We start from the raw sequence: 16,568 nt of genomic DNA, 5'->3' as shown, positions 1-16,568 counted from the left end.
AGTTAACGATCGAGCGCGTTACCGCTCGGAGCACGATGCGTGACAATAATGGGCCTTTATCCTCGGCACGAGTAGCGAGAAATTGAGGGTTTGCTGCTTACCGCAGTGATAGCTGGGACAGCACTCGCCGTCGAGCGGTGGCAGTGCCGTGCAATTGTTGCCGTGAGACTCCATGGGTTTGCCGCAGTCCTGCACCGCGCACACGATGTCGCCGTGGAAGCAGTAGCAGTGCTGGCACGGCTGAATCGTGTAGATGAGCTCGCCGTCGTCGTACGTGTTGCCGTCGTGCGTGCACTGCGGTGGCGTGATGCGAGGCTCCAGCGTCGTCGTCGTCGTCGTCGTCGTCGTCGTCGTCGTCGTCGTCGTCGTCGACATTATCAGGCCGGGCGTCGTTGTCTCGTAGCTGTCGTCGTAATCTGGGGAGAAGAGCGTCGGAACGCTTAGACGAAAGTCGTCGGCGCCGCGAGGAGCGGAGCGGAAAATGGAGGTCGCGTGATCGACTTACCGCAATTGTATTTGACGGGACAGCAGATGCCCGGATGGTAGACCGGCTTGCAGCCGACGACGGAGAGCGTGCACTGCTGCATCAGGCAGGTGGTCTTGTTTCTGATGCAGTAGCAGAGCTCGCAGGGGTTGCTGGCGTTGATCGGCAGTTGAGCGCCGTCGGCAAAGAAGCGCTCGTTGACGCTGCAGCCGTAGGTGTCGGGGAAGCCGAGGTCGGTGCTGGACGAGGGCGCCGCGGCCGACCTATTGGCCGGCGAGGACGTGGTGGAGGTGAGCAGTTGAACGGGTACTTCGGGACAGGTGACTACGGGGCAGCACTGGTCGGGTCGCTTCTCGACCGTGCAGTCCTGGCCGATCGCCTTGGTGAAGGGACACACCCTCAAGTAGCACATCAGCATTCGATTGTGGCACGTGCAGTTGAGGCATGGCTCGTTCGTTATTATCCGCGCGCCTTCTTGGTAGTGCTCTAAGTTGTAGTAGCATCCGCCTGCGCTCGCTGTGACGCACACACACACAGACATACGGGCCTTTTACTTACTGCTCGCTCATTCTAATGGTTGCTTGCGCGACTGGATGCATGTGAGCGCTAGATTCGCGGAATTTGCGTAATACCGCGGCATCCATTCATCGAGCGTTCGTCGACGCGACTACGTTCAGAACCAGAGAAAGATCTGAGCTATCCGTCGCGACCGGAAATGGAACTTGTAACGTTCGAGCTCGTATCGGCATAGGTTTTCATAAAAGTAAGAAAATTCACATACCATCGTATTCGGCAACTTGCGTGGACTCGTTTTCTATGGGCGCTGTAACAGAAAAGCGAAGAGTAATGGTCGTTATTCGGCGGCACTGCGCAAAATCATATGGTCTCGCGCTTGCCGAGGCTACGTTTTTACGCGTTCGACCGGCTGATAATAATCGCAGTAGTTTTCCGAAGGCTAGCGTAAACGCTCGGCCGGGATAATAACGATAGTAGCACGCCGCCGCGCGAGAGAGACGAAATCGCGTGCGGTGTTGCTCAACGAGAAAACGAAGATGCTGCGCTCGACTCTCGCGGCCGAGAATCGCAATGTTCATTCCAGTAATTACAGCCGTGCAGCGGGAATGCGTGCGCGCGTACGTACTAAAGTGTCGTATGGCGCTATCAGGCACCTCCGCCCTTTCCTCTCTCGCGTTGCCACCACTTTATTTCGCTCTGACACGCGCGCTGCTGCTTGGCTTTCGGTCTCCACCTTCGCGATCGTCACTTTAGCCGATTTCTTCGGGAATGGAAATATCGATCGCGGGCCCGTCGATTGTTGTTTCCACTTTTGGTCCACTCAATGGACAGACTTTGAATCACTCGTGTGTGCGTCACTGGAATGCAATTACTCGGCGCCAAAGCGCCGTTGATTGAAATCGAACGTCGAGTGGGTTTTGGGGTGACTGTGCGTCGATGTAAAATCAATCTCTCGACGACAATTTCGAGGTCGATCTTGACACACACATACCTACATATATATAGAGAGAGATCATCGATGAAGGGGAAAAAACGAATATATCGATGGCATACTGCATTCACACGAGTGTATTAGCTATATGTAGACAAGCGCGGAGTGCAGATTTTCTTTCCAGCGAGTCGCCGGTGATGGGAATGCGAATAGCGCACGCGAGCATCAGAGCCGCGTGCCTCCACGTTTTCCGCGACACGCACGTGATCCGCGCCTCTCTGCCTCTCTCTCTCTCTCTCTCTCTCTCTCTCTCTCTCTCTCTCTCTCTCTCCCGACGACGACGGCGCAGCCGATCGATAAGGCTATCGATAGGGGGACGCGCTAACTGCAATATAACCCAGACGCGTTGACCTTGTGCGTACAGGCGACTCTGCTCAGCGGCATTGTCTTTGGAGAGTCGGACGGGTGCGACTCGTGGATTCGAGCGAGAACGCGGAGGAATAGGAGGTGCGCAGGATTTCACGATGGGCAGCGCGTGCAGCGCGAAGAGTCCGCGGCGAGAGGCCGTCTCTCGCTCGAAATCGATCTACGGCCGATAGCTCGTAAAAGGCAGCGATCTAATGGGCCGCGTTGACGGCGGCGACGGCGACGGCTCCCGCGACGAGTTCCGCTAAATTTGAAATAGCAGGAAATGCCTTGCATGCGCTCGGCGCACAGTCGCCAGCTTGAGATATTATGTACCGTTGAGAGCTGCTGTTGCCGTTCGACCGACATACCTTCTGCCCTCCTCTCTGTCTCTCTCTCTCTCTCTCTCTCTCTCTCTCTCTCTCTCTCTCTCTCTCTCTCTCTCTCTCCCTGTTGCTAGGCATACGTGCTCCTCTCTCGATCTCCATCTCTTTTTCGGCTTCTCGTCCGAGTGTTCTCTAGCGTGGCCGCGGCGCGGCGAAGAATCTCATAACAGCGTCGATCCGCGCCCGATATCTTATCGACAATGGTTAACGGGACGCCCCCGCGGCTGGACGGCCACCTCTCACGTATACATACACACCGCGTACTCTCCTTTCGGGCTTCTGCGCGAGGCTGTCGCAATGGCTGCCCCCTCGATCACCGAGTAACGCCGAGCTTTCCGAAATTCTCGCGTTCGCCAATGATATTCGAGGCGAGGCGCTAATTAACGTCTCGCTCACGACTTCCGCTTGCACAACCGAGGAAACTCCCAATTTTTCGCCGCCTCTAATCGAACGAAGATCCGCCGCGAGGGTCTCGGCGATAACCCGAGCGACTCGAGCTAATCGTCAATGAAAACGTAATAATAATAATAATAATAATAATAAATTGAAGATTTTTGCGGTCTGAAATCTGGCTCTGGAAGCTCTCTCCCTCGAATGTGTTCCCTAATTAAAGATTAAACATGCATAGCGGTAAAGAGCGGCCGCGCTCGCCAGTGGGGAGAACAAGAGAAACGATAGAATTCGATTCGTGACCATCGATCGGTTGGCCGCCAACGGAACGACAAGAAAAAAAATGAAAAAGAAGTGCCTAATGAGCATCCTGGCCTTAGGGGCTGAAGCAAGCTCCTCGTCGGCGTAGCTCTCGCTTGTAATTCGCGTGCACGTATAAGTAAAGGCGTCCGTCGAAGATGACTCGTCGATTTCGCCTTTCTCACGCGCTCGATTTTCGGCTGTGCATCGCCACGGCCACGCGCAAAAACGAGCGTAACTGTTGTTTATCGAGCTCGAGAAAAACCCATACGTAATGCCCTCTGCCGTGCTTCTCCGTCTCTCTCTCTCTCTCTCTCTCTCTCTCTCGCGGGTAATTAAAACTAATTGCTTTATACGAGGGGCTCATCCATCGCGATTATAACAATTAGCCGCGCTCGCGGCGGGCCGAGCGTTTCTTTATATCGCCGGTCGTTCGTTGGAGCCGTGGCGGCGGGAACGTCGCACGGAGGGATTACAATTAACCGAAAACGAAAGGAGACTGGCGCGATTAATTCGCGAGTATTTATCCGCATGAGCACAATGCGGCAATTAATAAAAATCAAGCCGACGGCATCTCCGCCACGCGTGTTACTTTTAATTAGAGCCCAAGAGGGAGGGAGAGAGAGAGATCAACGCTCGCTTACACAGGTGTACGCGCTTGCGCAATATCCTCGTCCCTCGAATATTCATCGGAGCTGCGTGTGCCCACTGCGCGCGCGTGATTCATCAGCCGCGCGAGCGACCATTATAGCTGTCCATAAATAGCCGAGTGCCTCTCTGTCTACGCGAGCTTCGGTTAATGCTTGCCCCGGCACTTTATCGGTCAAATACGATGAGAACGTAAAGCCACGCGGCGGAGAAATGCAGTTTCGGCCTTGAGCGGCTGCACGCGGCGCGCGACGCCGTTACGAAAGCCCGCGCGCGGCCTTGCTCGCGCTCTCGGCGTCGCGCGAAGTTCATTACCGTCGACCGCGTTGATCTTTCGCCTCTCTCGCTCTCGCCGTGCGCGCCTGTGCGTACGTGGCCGCCGGCTCGGGCGCATCACTTTGAAATTGTACGGTCGCGCGGCCGGCAATCCTTATCGGCTGACAAGCTTCTCCCCGACGAGTTACTTTTATCGTCATCGAATTATATCCTTGGCGGCTTTACTGAACACACAGCCGGGAGAGGAGATATAGCCGAGGAGAGTTGTCGTAGTTGCGCAAAACGAGCGGCGATCACGCGGTGGCCGTGCAGCAACAGGAAGTCCGAACTATTAAAAATGCTTAGGAGTTGTAAATTCAGGATGGGAGCCCGTGTTGCGCTCGCGCGCAGCAATAATCTCGAAGTCGGGTAATAAACACGGGGCCCCAAGAGAGGAGGGGGGGGGGGGGAGAGAAATGTATATATACGCGCGGAGACCGTGTGCAAGGGTTTCGCGCTCGGTTTCTCACTGTAATGAAAGGTTTCGTGCAAGCCGCGCTCTATTCCGGTGCAGTTGCCGGGCAGAAAGAAGAGAGACTGATTGATTGATTTATTTACCAATTGTAAAGCTAATAACGACGCATGCCTATAAAGAGCAGCAAGTATAACTTTAGCATAACTTTGGTTGTAGTTTGGCCACGGACCTGTCGCAGCTTCGCGTCAAATTGCAAATGAAAACGAACCGTTCCGAGGAGCGAGCTACTGTAATCCGCAAAGATCTCGATCCGGTTGGTGTGCTCTCACCCTGGGAACGTTAAGCTGCCTACCCTGCGGGTTCTTGCGGCAAAGAACTCGAGTGAGAGAGAGAGAGAGAGAGAGAGAGAGAGAGAAACTCGATTACCAACGGGGAGAAAGAGACGATCGCGAGAAAGCACGACAACGAGCTCGCACGGCGACGAGACACACGGCCGATCATCGGCGGGCCGTTGCGTGGCTGTGCGCGACGAGAGCGACAGATCGTAAATTTCGCGACGCGAGCGCATCGACGCGGCCACGATCCGCTACTCCTTTTACTCGCCCCGTACGAGGAACTCGTTATAAAGCGCTTTACATTTGATTCAGTATCGAACGAAAGCCTTTTCTCCCTTCTTCAATTAGTTTTTGTCGGCGCACGTTAACGATCCGCGCACGATAGGCAAGCCGCGACTAATTACGTTTTATTAAAAACCCAGCTATAATTCAGTGACTTTACTGGGGGCAACTGACTACTCTGGCGCGCAGCTTTTCCAGGAAACCCATCGATACCACGCGTCCGTAAAAGCGTCTATGTAACATCGCCGAACGAAACGCCGAAGAAAAACAACATTTTAATGAATATCGTCGCGCAAAGGAGACGAGGGGCAAACAATGAAGCTTTCAATTAACAGTATCATAACGATCCCGTTAGAGATTGCAAGGTTGCCAGTTAATGTCTGCGACCGTCCATGGTGACTGCATAAAGAAAAAAAGAAACACAGAGGAGAGAGAGAGAGGGGCTCGCTTGATGGATGACATATCATCGTGGTGGACTATAAAGCACGCCGCAACAATACTCTCTCAAACGAGACAATATAAGTTGGCGGGAAAAAATGACGAGCAGGAGGAGGACAATGAGCGCACTTGAGCCCGAGTGAGTCGATCGAAAAATCAGTCGGAAGGTTTCGCATTAGATCGCGTAATGTAATACCGCTAAGTCAGGAAAAAAATAAAGATGAAAAAAAAAAGAAATCGGCGCCGAGCGCGAAATTTCCGATGACGCAGGTTAAATATTCGGGCTGATGTCACGCTGCGAGCCCGAGTCTCCGTTACGGTCACCGTTGACCTTTTATACGGATACCTACACTTATACGCCTCCCCTCCCCCCTTTCATGGGAAGCACCGGCGCGCTAGCAGGGGCGAACGCAGAAAGAAACATTGACCGGAGTCAATTGATTGCACATTATGCCGATTTTTGCGTGCGTAGCGCTTGTGGGAACCGCGTGGATGTCGGGGGCCGATATGATATTCTAGGTACGCGCGGAATACGTGCACAACGACGTCCTGTTTAATTGACTTGGGTTCTCGACTCGCCGCGATAAATTTAAGCAAAAACGAGTATGCAATTTGTTATAGACGGCCGTCTTACAGAATATCGCACGTTGAACTAGGCTGAATGAATATGTAATTGCGAGGTCAGGATACTTTACACTCTGTATGTAAATATAAAATCATGCGAAGACTTGTTGCATTAATTAAGCTCAATGTAATACGAGTGATGATACGACGCTCGGGATGCGTTGTTCAGCGATTATTCAAGGCTTTATCGAGGATTTACGTAATAAAAGGCAAAGCGCGCCCGATGAGAAATTTCATCAGGTACACGCAGGTACAGGTGCATGCAAGCGCATCGCCTCGGTCAGTGACATTTTAAGCTCTCTTCCCGTCTTCGTCTTGGCCGCCGTTGCCGCGCGTGCATACAGGTCCGACCGGAATTCGAGCTGCGCCGATTTTTTGCCTAGCGATTTTCCGCGAAGGTTGCATAGGGAGATATTTTTTTTTCCATTCCCAGTGCTAACAGCAGCAGCAGCAGCAGCAGCAGCAGCCAAGCGGCAACCCGTTATCTCGCGACGATCCGATGGCTCGGAGAGATTAGAAGTTAGCTGGCTGCCGGGACACGTGTAAGGTCGCACGCGCAAGTGCACCGCTTCTCTCGTCGCTTACGTTATTTTCTTTTTGTTTGACTTTTGCGCGCGCGAGCCCGGAAAAGCCGCGGCGAGAATTATTTATGTGCGCCGCGCGGCAGATTTATCGCCGAGAGAGAGGTAAATTTTCATCGATCGACTTTCCTCCTTCACTTTTTCCCCTCTGCCCGCGACCCGTAACGGTTTCCTGCCTGCGCGACGATGTGTCACTGGCCACGCGCGATTATTTTGACGGGCTGCTCTGCGATCGCTTCGACGGGAGACGCTCGCGAATGATCGCTTGGCCAAGTGAGTCGTTCGCGGAAGAGAGAAAAGAAAAAGAAAAACGAAGAGGATGCCGACGGTAGAATGGGCGTTCGCGGCCTCGTCGGGAACTCACTTATCACGATGAATGACATCAGATCGGCGAGGATCGCGGACTCGAATGAAAAAGCTTCCGCACTCTCGTCCGTGTCATCAATCACAATTAGCGGGTAATCCGAACGGCGGACGAGCGATCGCGGCGCTCCGGAGGTTCGATCCTCGAGAAGCCGCCGAAAAGTGAGAGCGAACGCGACGACTAGGCCGTCGATGGGGCCGCGCGACCTTCGGCAGTCCGACGCAGAGGTCACCGCGGAGGCGCGTTCTCACGCGCGCACCCGAACGCCAGGAGGACGATCGCGATCGGCTTTCCCATAGCGCGGCAGCGTCGAGAGCGATCGCCCGCGCTAAATATGCGGATGATCCGCCCCGAGGCCTCATAAATTTTCATGTTTGCTCTGCGCGCCCGAGCCCAGAAAAGCAGCCAGCCGCGAGCCAGCGCGCGATCGCCGTACGCACGGCGAACCGAGCGACGCTCTCTCGGCTGGCGCGCTCGATTTTCGCTTTCTGACTTTCGGTGAGAATCGAGCTCCGCCGGGTTGCGAGCGACGGCGCGCTCCGCCTCGCTTTCACGCTCAAATTCGATGCAGGCAGCTTCTTAAGGTATGCGCGGCTATCGAGAATGCAGACTGCCTCGGACTGCAGCGCGCGGCCGCGGCCCCGTAATTGACGTATTTTATTAGACCGAAAGCATTCATAAATAAGAACCGTTCTGCGCGCGCGTTTCTCATCCGACGCCAGCAGCGCGCAGGGAGAGGCAAAAACTAAAATAAAAAACAAATAAATAAATAAATAAACACAGCCCATTTGCGAAGACACCTGCCTCGCTTTCGCGCAATTCTCTACCCTCGCCGCGGCGGGGTATTTCAGGAAAAGTCATCGCGCGCCGCGCAATCATTACGCTCCGGCTCTCGCGCATAAAACAGCAACTCGAGCGAGAGAGATCGAGCAGAGAGAGAGAGAGAGAGAGAGAGAGAGAGAGAGAGAAGCGCACCCTCCGGTGTTTTTGCAGGAGGGTGAGCGAGTGCGCGCAAGAAGCAACAAAAGCCTTCTCGCGGGTCCTTAACCTTCCTCGGCGCGCCGCCGCGGGAAAAACCGGCTCGGGGCACGTAAACGGAAGCCAGGCTCTCGCTTGCTCGCTCGCTCGCTCGCTCGGTCGGTCGCGCGCCGGAGATGTGCTCGCGGCGCCCCGCGAATATGGGCAACGGCCAACGGTTCTCTTTCTTTTCGCCGACGCGCGCCTCGCTCTCGCTCGGCCGTTCGGCCCGAGCCGATCGCCCCGGCCGGCGCCTCGCCGAGTCTCCTTCGAGCCTCCTCGCGCTTCGTCGGCGAAACCACATATCAGCACGATATCGGCGATATCGGTATCCGATGCTCGCGCCTCTTGCGTCCGACGAGCGTCCACTTTCAGCCGATGAATCGCCGGCAAAACCCATAGCGACAACGGGTACTCACCGGAATGTGCGTTCTGTACGGCCAAGACGACGAGGACCAAGTACATCGTGAGTCCGGGTCGTCGAAGCCCGGATCTTAGCGTCGTCATGTCGCCACCTGCAATTGCAAATAGTACCATCATTATTGCTCCTCCTTGCAGACACGCAACTCGTTGCCGTCGCGTTGGGAGGAGGGTTCCGTTGAATAACCTTATATCGTTGCGCAGTTCGATTGATCGTACACTCGGTGATTGTAAAAGATAGAAGGATTATTTAAACCTGTTCTCTTTGAGCGAAGCCGTGTATTCGAGCGATTGTCGCGTGCTTAGCGCGGACGATCGGAAGGATCATTGGATAGCTGTTGCTCGCGCCATTATCCGCTATGGCAATGGCGCTTTTATCACCCGAGCTGTCGGCGAAAGCATCCATAAAGCCGTTGAAAATTCTATCAGCGCGCGCGCGCATAATTAGTCGCTCGCTCGCGCGCCCGAGGAATCTTGCCCGGCACGAGGATAAACATCGCTAGCGAATGCCTCAATTAACGAAACAGGCACAATTGCGAAAATGCCATTGTTACGGCTAATTACACGAGCGGCAACACCGAATAATCGAAGAAGGGGCAGCAAAAAGAAGCCGCAAAAAAGAAAAAGAACAAGTCTCACGGCGAATTCCACCAAAGCGAAAGGCGCTAAAGGCAAGCACGCAATAAATCTCCTTCTCGAGCCGGTGCTGCGAGAGTCGAGAGAGAGAGAGAGAGAGAGAGAGAGAGAGAGAGAGAGAGAGAGAGAGAAAGAGAGAGAAAATCAAAGAAACTTTTACGCGATTTATAAATGGGTGTCGCTTTAAAGCAATGAATTATCGTCGCATATCGCGTCCATTCAACCTTCTCTCTCTCTCTCTCTCTCGCGCGCGCTCATTCTCGTCAATTCTTTGTTACGCGTGGGAGCTTGGAGACGTTATATGCACCGTTAAAGACGCGCGCTCGTGTAAGTGATCATACTCCGCAATCGAAGAAAGAAGAAAAAAAAAAAAACACCCGCACACCTTCGATACGAGCCGGAGCGCATCGAGCGGTGGAGATAGCGCGGCATCGCCGGTCGGCAATGGGCCACGAGGGCACGCGCGCGCAACAGATCATCGCTGCATCGGCGCGCTCGTGCACACGCCTCTGTGCGCGCATGTAGCGAAGCGCGACCGTTTTTCCGCGATTGTTCCGCGATGCTCCCTTTGTGGCGTGTCTCATGGGAATCGAGCGCCTCGTTATCGCTCCGCCAAACCGAGCCAAGAGCGAGCTTCGCAGGCCTTTCATACCCGACTCTCCGGTGGAGCTTTATTAAAAACGAATTATATAGCCCTCCCGTGTACCGTTGTCCCTCCGTACGTTCGCGCATGCGATATCCAGCTTCGGCTTGATGGTGCTTTACGGTGCAACGTGACTTGGATCGCGGAGCGCGATACGTTACGCCGATTCTCGCTTTTTTTTCACTCGGCGACTCGCTTGACTCGCGCGTCGCGCCACAATGAACAATCGAAAGATCGGCGCGCGAGCCGACGTCGTCGTCGTCGTCGTCGTCGATAGGGGCGGCCGGACGAGCGCGACAAACGGGACGCGTGCCGGGCAACGGCACGAATAAGGCTCGATCCCGTCGTCGCGCCGTCGTCGCTGGAACGCGGAACGCCATTCGCTCATCCTCGCCGCGACCTTGCCAACTCGGCCGGTAGCGGCCGAAAATCCGACGTGCGAGCGGCAGCGGCCTGCGGACGCAAGCCCTCCGCCGTGCGCGCGCGATCGAGCGGAAGATAATTGACATCTAACGGAGAGCGGGCTCGTTATGCGGCCTTTGCATATTCCCCTTGGTGCGGCGCGCCGTGGCGTCTCGTGGGAAAATTGATGCCCGCGGCCTCGCGCCGTCCTTTCCGTTTTGATTGAATGCGCGGCGCCTTTCCGAAACTCTCATTACGTCGATTGCCGATGCGCGGCTAGGAGCGCTGGGCGGCGGGAGGGGGGGGGGGGGGGGGGGTACCGGCTAACACGTACGCGCCATTAGTTTCCGCGCGCGAGCATGCGCAAGACTTGGGTCGTCGAGTTGTGCGCGCGCGAAAATCATTAGCCCGCGCGATCCCACGGCTGCCGGCGTTGCACGATAATTACGTCAATTAGCACCCGTGCCGCGAGTGCCGGGAGCGTGCCCGCGCACCCGCATTTCGTTCTGGCAAGCGGCGCAGCCTCGAGCTCGTCGTTCTCGCGGGGCACCACGGGCACGAGGGCGCAAACGGCGATGCACGCCGCGGAAATCGCGGCGCTACTAGGCGTTCGTTGCACCGCGGTCACCTGCGAGGAATCGGCGCGCTTGCATATGCCAAGGCCAATCCACGTATCAACGCCGGCGCCCTGGCAACTAGCGCGTAAAGCAAGCAGTCCGGGCTCTGATCGCTCAATTAAAGCGTAACGGGTTGCGCGCGCTCGACGGTTTCGCTCGTATGCCGGGAGGTGCAGTATGCGTTACGTATCCGTTTCGGCGGCGACAGCCGGCGACCGATCAATAATGAACCGCTGATCGGCGCTGCTGTTGCGCGAGAAACAAGCCGGCGCTGCATTTATCTCGGATAAGCATCTCGCGAGCGTCGTAGCGCTGTGTGCGTGCGCGCGCGTGTGCGAGACGCTGGCCCCGTATACGCCACGGGGCTGATGTAGCGCGTGCGTGTCGCGGATAGCAGACGACCAATCGATTGAATTCGCATCGAGGAAAGGACAAGAAGCTAGTGGCTGTTTTTCGAGCCGACGGCGATATGGCCACTTCCAGATAGGATACGTGCGACGAAAACACACCGCATGCTCCCGCGTGTCTCATTAGTATCGCACACGCTGCTCGAATCGTTATTTGCTCTCTTGGGAGAGAGAGAGAGAGAGAGAGAGAGACGAGCATCGCGGAAGTGCCAATTAGGAGTATTAGACCAGAAGACGATGCAACTCTACTTCATTATCCTAGAGCGACTCGAGCGCGCGGCCTTCGCCCTCTGTGTGTGTGTCTCTCTCTCTCTCTCTCTCTCTATCTCTCTCTCTCTCCTTCTTTCTCTCTATCGTACAGTGCCCCGCGATACTTTACTTCCTTTTGTTTGAAGCCGCTTTGTTGCCGACTTCAATGCCTCTAAAGCGCGCTTTTGTTCTTCTGCTTCTCGGCAATTCGTTCTATGACCCTGTTTGATTTTCGCCCGATGCATTGTTCATACTTGCTTGCAATAGAACCGAAAACTTGATAATTTCTTAATAGTATCAGTACTGTTTGCAACTTCGCTTTATTCCAAATGTTGACGTTTGATTTATGGCACGATACAGCCGCAGTTAGTCGAATACACGTGCATATAAGCTTCTGACGCTTAATAGAATTCAAATGACGACAACTCTCATTTAGCAGCAATGCCGCCGGCAGCAATACGCGCCAGCGTCACTGATCTTTAGTTGTCTTGAGAAGAAAAACTAAAACGCCAGTCGATAATCGTTCAATGAAAATGCAAATGACAAACGGCAGTCCATAAATATTCGCAGTCCAAGCTTTTCATCGGCCGAGTGAGAAATACGACGTACCTCCGCGGCGTGCTCGCGCAGCCAATTAATCACTCGATGGGAAGGGTTATTAACAGCGCGATTAGCGCTTTTTACGATTGCATATAGTACGCCGCGAGCAGCGGCGTCGTAAACTCAGCAATCTCGCGTGCGCGGCCGCGCGATAAATAAGCGCGCGCGTCGCGAGCCAGCCAGTGCATAAATAAGCCGATCGCCGGCGCGGCCTCACGCCGAATCCGAGGAACAGAGGCGCGGCAAGGTGCGCGACTCGTCCTTCGGAGGGCCGCGTGGCGCTTATCCGCCGCGGAGCACCTGCTCTCCGGGACGCGCGCGCGAGATAACGCGCCCTTTTTCTCGCCTCATCTTTTTCTTCTTCCTCCCCTCGCATGTGCGCGCGCGCGCGCGCGCGCGCGTTTGTTCCACGCCGTTCGCAATAGCGCAGTTTGCGCGAGCACGCGCATTCGCGGAAACGTGCGCAGGCCAATACTCGACTCGGGTCGGTTGTAGCCTTTCCTCGAAACGCGCGCATTTTATAGATTCTAAATAAACTTACGTGAGCGGCGTGCTCGTGCGCACGGCGATGTAGGTCGTTACACTTTTTGACAAGGAACGCTCACCTGCAACGGCAAGAAAAACGAGTCTCGATTAGTTACGTATTCACGAGGGCACAATTCGTTTTATCATGGTAACGAGGCGTCGAGCGAAACGCGTGTAACCGTACCGCTCGCTCCCGGCTCGGAGGAAAGGGACTTTTATCTCTCCCTCCCACGTCCTCGAAACGAGGAAAACGCATCCGCGGTGCCGGGGCCAAGTGAAAATGGAGGTAACGTTATTTCGTGCGCGCGAGAGCGATGCGCGCCGGCAGCGCTGCCCACGCGGAAAAGTAATCCAAGGCGCGACGGCCGATTTTGCCACTTGCCGCAGCCGGTGCACCGGGTTGCACGGCGTCTCTACTGGAATGGGCGTTCCGCGCTCTTGCGCCTTTTATCTCTTCCTCGCGCGCATTCCACGGCTGAAATTCGGGCCCGGCGCTCGCGCGCGCACGCACGCGTCGTGTTTGCCGAGAGAGCCGGCGGAGTGGCATTGTCGCGTTTCTCTGTCTTTCTTCCACCCCTCCCAAAAAAAAAAAGACCAGTCAGCCGTCGGTAGACTTTAGCTATAAATCATACATAAAGCGATAAATCAAGCTCGAATTAATTGCCGCGTTGAGAGGGTATTACACAAACGAAAGCGAAAGCGGTCTTGATATACACATCCATTGAATATTTATCTCGGATCGTTGATATACATTTATCATACTCGAGGGCAAGATAGGCTTATTGCCTGGAATAAATCTTCGCTGGATCTTCCCCTCCTACATATCAACGAGATAATCACGCACCTGCCCAATTGACGTTTATATTACCGACAGAGTGGAAGATAGGGCAGAAAAGAAGAGTATAGCCTTCTTCGCTCACGGCAGATGTAGATAAAGCATGGCTCCGGGCGGGTCAAGAGATCGTCGCTCCTCTTATTGGTTTGTTTGTTTTTTTTTTCTTTCTTCCTTCTCTTCGATCGATTCGCCCTTCATTTTTCCAGATATATTTAACGCAAACGCGCCCGCCGTTATACGGACAATTCAAGTCCAGACAGCGCGCTGGTTGATTAATTATCAAGCGCGCGAAGGCACATAACCTGTTGCTCGCAAAAAGGAAAAAGAAGAAGACGAGTGCGAGTAGCGCTGCACTGTGACAGCCTCTAACGTCGGCTGCAAATATTGAGTCTCTCTCGCGCGAAATTGCAGTGATAATGGCTATATATACGCGACGATAATGAGCACACATTCGCGTGGGAGAGAGCTCGCGCTTTGACACTTCGGCAGCGCAGCCGGAGAGAGAGAGACAGCTCTGCAACGCGCGCAGCGCAAACAGGCTCGCGCGAGCAGCTATTCCGTGTTTGCTCGCGGTAGGTGCAGTCCCTGCCGCGGAGACGTTGCGTCGATCCGGGGAAGAAGCGCTAATCGCGTCGGGAACCGATCGAGCGAGGCTCGTCGCGCCTGGAAGTCGATTGGCGCGGCGGCGGACGCGCGACGTCGCGAATGTCCGATGGTGCCCCCGGGGCGCGCCTAACAGCTGCCGCGACGCCGCGCCGGCCGCGTGATCTCTTTCCCAGGCGCGCGAGGGCCGAAGAGCCGCGCGCGTCACGCAACGGGTCGCGGCCCGCGGCGCCGCGCGCGCCACACGGCCAAGGGCACGCGGCCGGCGACACCTCGTCTTCCTGGTTGTGTTCTTTCGTTCTCTCTCGTTCCCGCGCCACCGAGAATCCATTTGGACGATAAATCAGCGCTTTATCGCGGCGGCCGAGGCACGGGCTTCGAATCCGGCGCGGCCTCTAATCAGCGACGACACGGCGGTGCCGCGGCAGCTCCGTTCTCACCCTACATCCCCCGATCGGCGGCAATTTGCCGCGCGCCAAAACGGACGCGGCGCGCGCAAAAATTGTACGTTTAAAAGGCAAACGACGCGAGACGAGTGGCTGCATGTGTGCAGCCTGTACCGTTAATCGGGGGATTTTCATGCGCATCGGCTATGGGAAATCGCGCGCCAGAGGAATTCTCTCCACTCTTCCAGCTCTACCGAAGTGTTGGAGCGCGCGCGCGCGAGCCTGCATTAATTTCCCGATGCGGGCTCCGGGTAATTAGCGCGAGGGTGCGCTCATTTTCCCTTGCCTGCGCAGCCTCATTGACTCCGGCGTAATGGATGTCGGTGTTTCTTGCTTTTTCGCGCCGATATCGATCTGGGAGAAACGGAGGCAGGAACAGTCTGGCTACATCGTAACGACTGCGATCGTGGTCGAAAGCACGCGTGCCTTCCGATTGTTCACGACGTTGCCCAAGATCGAGTAACGTGAATCCCAGTCTCCGACTGCAAAATATATGCAATTTAGATTGCAGCGGCCAAGGCCGTTGCGTATCATCGAGATAACGATATCGCGGCGCCGCGGTAGCCAAGCTGACGCCTTACGTCTCACTGGCAGCTCCTCGCGCTTCTTCTTCGCGGCGAAAAACGGCGCCTCCGCGATACTAATTGAGCGAAGGACGCGCGACGCGAATCTCGTTCTCGCGTACGGATGATCGGCCGGTGCGCCAGCCGCAGCGCGGACGATCTCGCGGCGGGCAAATTGCGCACGAGGAGTCGCCGCGCGCCGACGCTCGCGGCACGATCTCGGCGCAGCGGCCGAGCAGCGAGAAGCCAGCGCGCGATGACGAGCACGACGGCGCTCCGGCTCGGGCGAAAGCAGCAGCGCGAGCTCGGGCACAAAGTCGTGCAAGAGCCACACAGGAAGTCTGCACAAGCGGAGAGGAGGAGAGCCATCCCTTATTACGCGAAGGTCTAATGTCGCTCTAGCGCGCGCGCGCGTCAAACACAAGCATCTCGCAGGTCGACCGTCACGCTCGCTCTCTCTCCCTCGAAGCGTATGCCTTCCGCCGAACCGGATGCTCCGCCACCCAAAGCGAGCCTCTATCTCTCTCTCTCTCTCTCTCTCTCTCTCTCTCTCGCGTGCCCGAGCTGATTACTCGACACGTACGTCTGCACGGGCGCGGAGGAAAAACACCTCGCGACGGCAGCCTTGCAGGCGGAGGGACACGGACGGACGATGACCATGCGGATTCTCATTCGACGCCCTCTCCTCCCTCCGTTCGTTCTCCTTCGATTTGTAGGATTCTTGCCGCGGTTCGCTTGTTTTTAAGCGCATCCTTCGCGGACGATTGTTCCTCGATGCCGCGGGATTAAGAAAAACGCGCGCGCGCGCGCGAACCAGCGTGCGGCGAATGGTTTACGGCGCTGGAATTAATTAATTAAGGGCGGCAGTGCGCGCCTCGGAAAAAAGCTGATGCATTGTGCGCGCGCCCGCGTAATAAACACTTCGCCGGCGCTTCCGCTCGGTGCTTCCCGACCCCTCGTTCCCGTCGCTCCCAAGCCGCGAGAAGCCAGCTTGCCGGACGAAAGGCACGCGCCGACGCACAATTACGTCACCCGCGCCCACGAAAGTCCAGCTGTTCGAGTAGCGCCGAGAGTCGTTGACATCTCACGGGTCCAGCCGCTGACTCTCCGACGCGCTACCGTCAATCGCCAATGAAGCAGCTTCATTTGATATCGAGGCGAGAAATTTATCGCGCGCGCTATCGCTGGATT

General features: G+C 55.7%; 1 protein-coding gene across 1 annotated transcript in view; it reads right to left on the bottom strand.

The window, feature by feature from the left end:
• LOC131669458 (mucin-2) overlaps window positions 1–16,568 on the bottom strand; it is a 32,204-nt gene that overhangs the window by 9,445 nt on the left and 6,191 nt on the right. Inside the window, exons 2-5 of the mRNA XM_058944333.1 lie at window positions 8,851–8,946; window positions 1,266–1,307; window positions 506–1,000; window positions 102–416 (exon numbers count right to left, since the gene is read on the bottom strand). Coding sequence (XP_058800316.1) covers window positions 102–416; window positions 506–1,000; window positions 1,266–1,307; window positions 8,851–8,938 — 940 coding nt within the window. The 5' untranslated portion in view covers window positions 8,939–8,946. The remainder of the gene's footprint in view (window positions 1–101; window positions 417–505; window positions 1,001–1,265; window positions 1,308–8,850; window positions 8,947–16,568) is intronic.

The sequence above is a fragment of the Phymastichus coffea genome, unplaced genomic scaffold (genome assembly GCF_024137745.1).
Source record: "Phymastichus coffea isolate CEN01 unplaced genomic scaffold, Cenicafe_Pcof_1.1 PCOF00093, whole genome shotgun sequence".
NCBI lineage: Eukaryota > Metazoa > Arthropoda > Insecta > Hymenoptera > Eulophidae > Phymastichus > Phymastichus coffea.
Note: the sequence above shows the minus strand (reverse complement) of the source record. Positions and strands in the feature narration are given on the sequence as shown.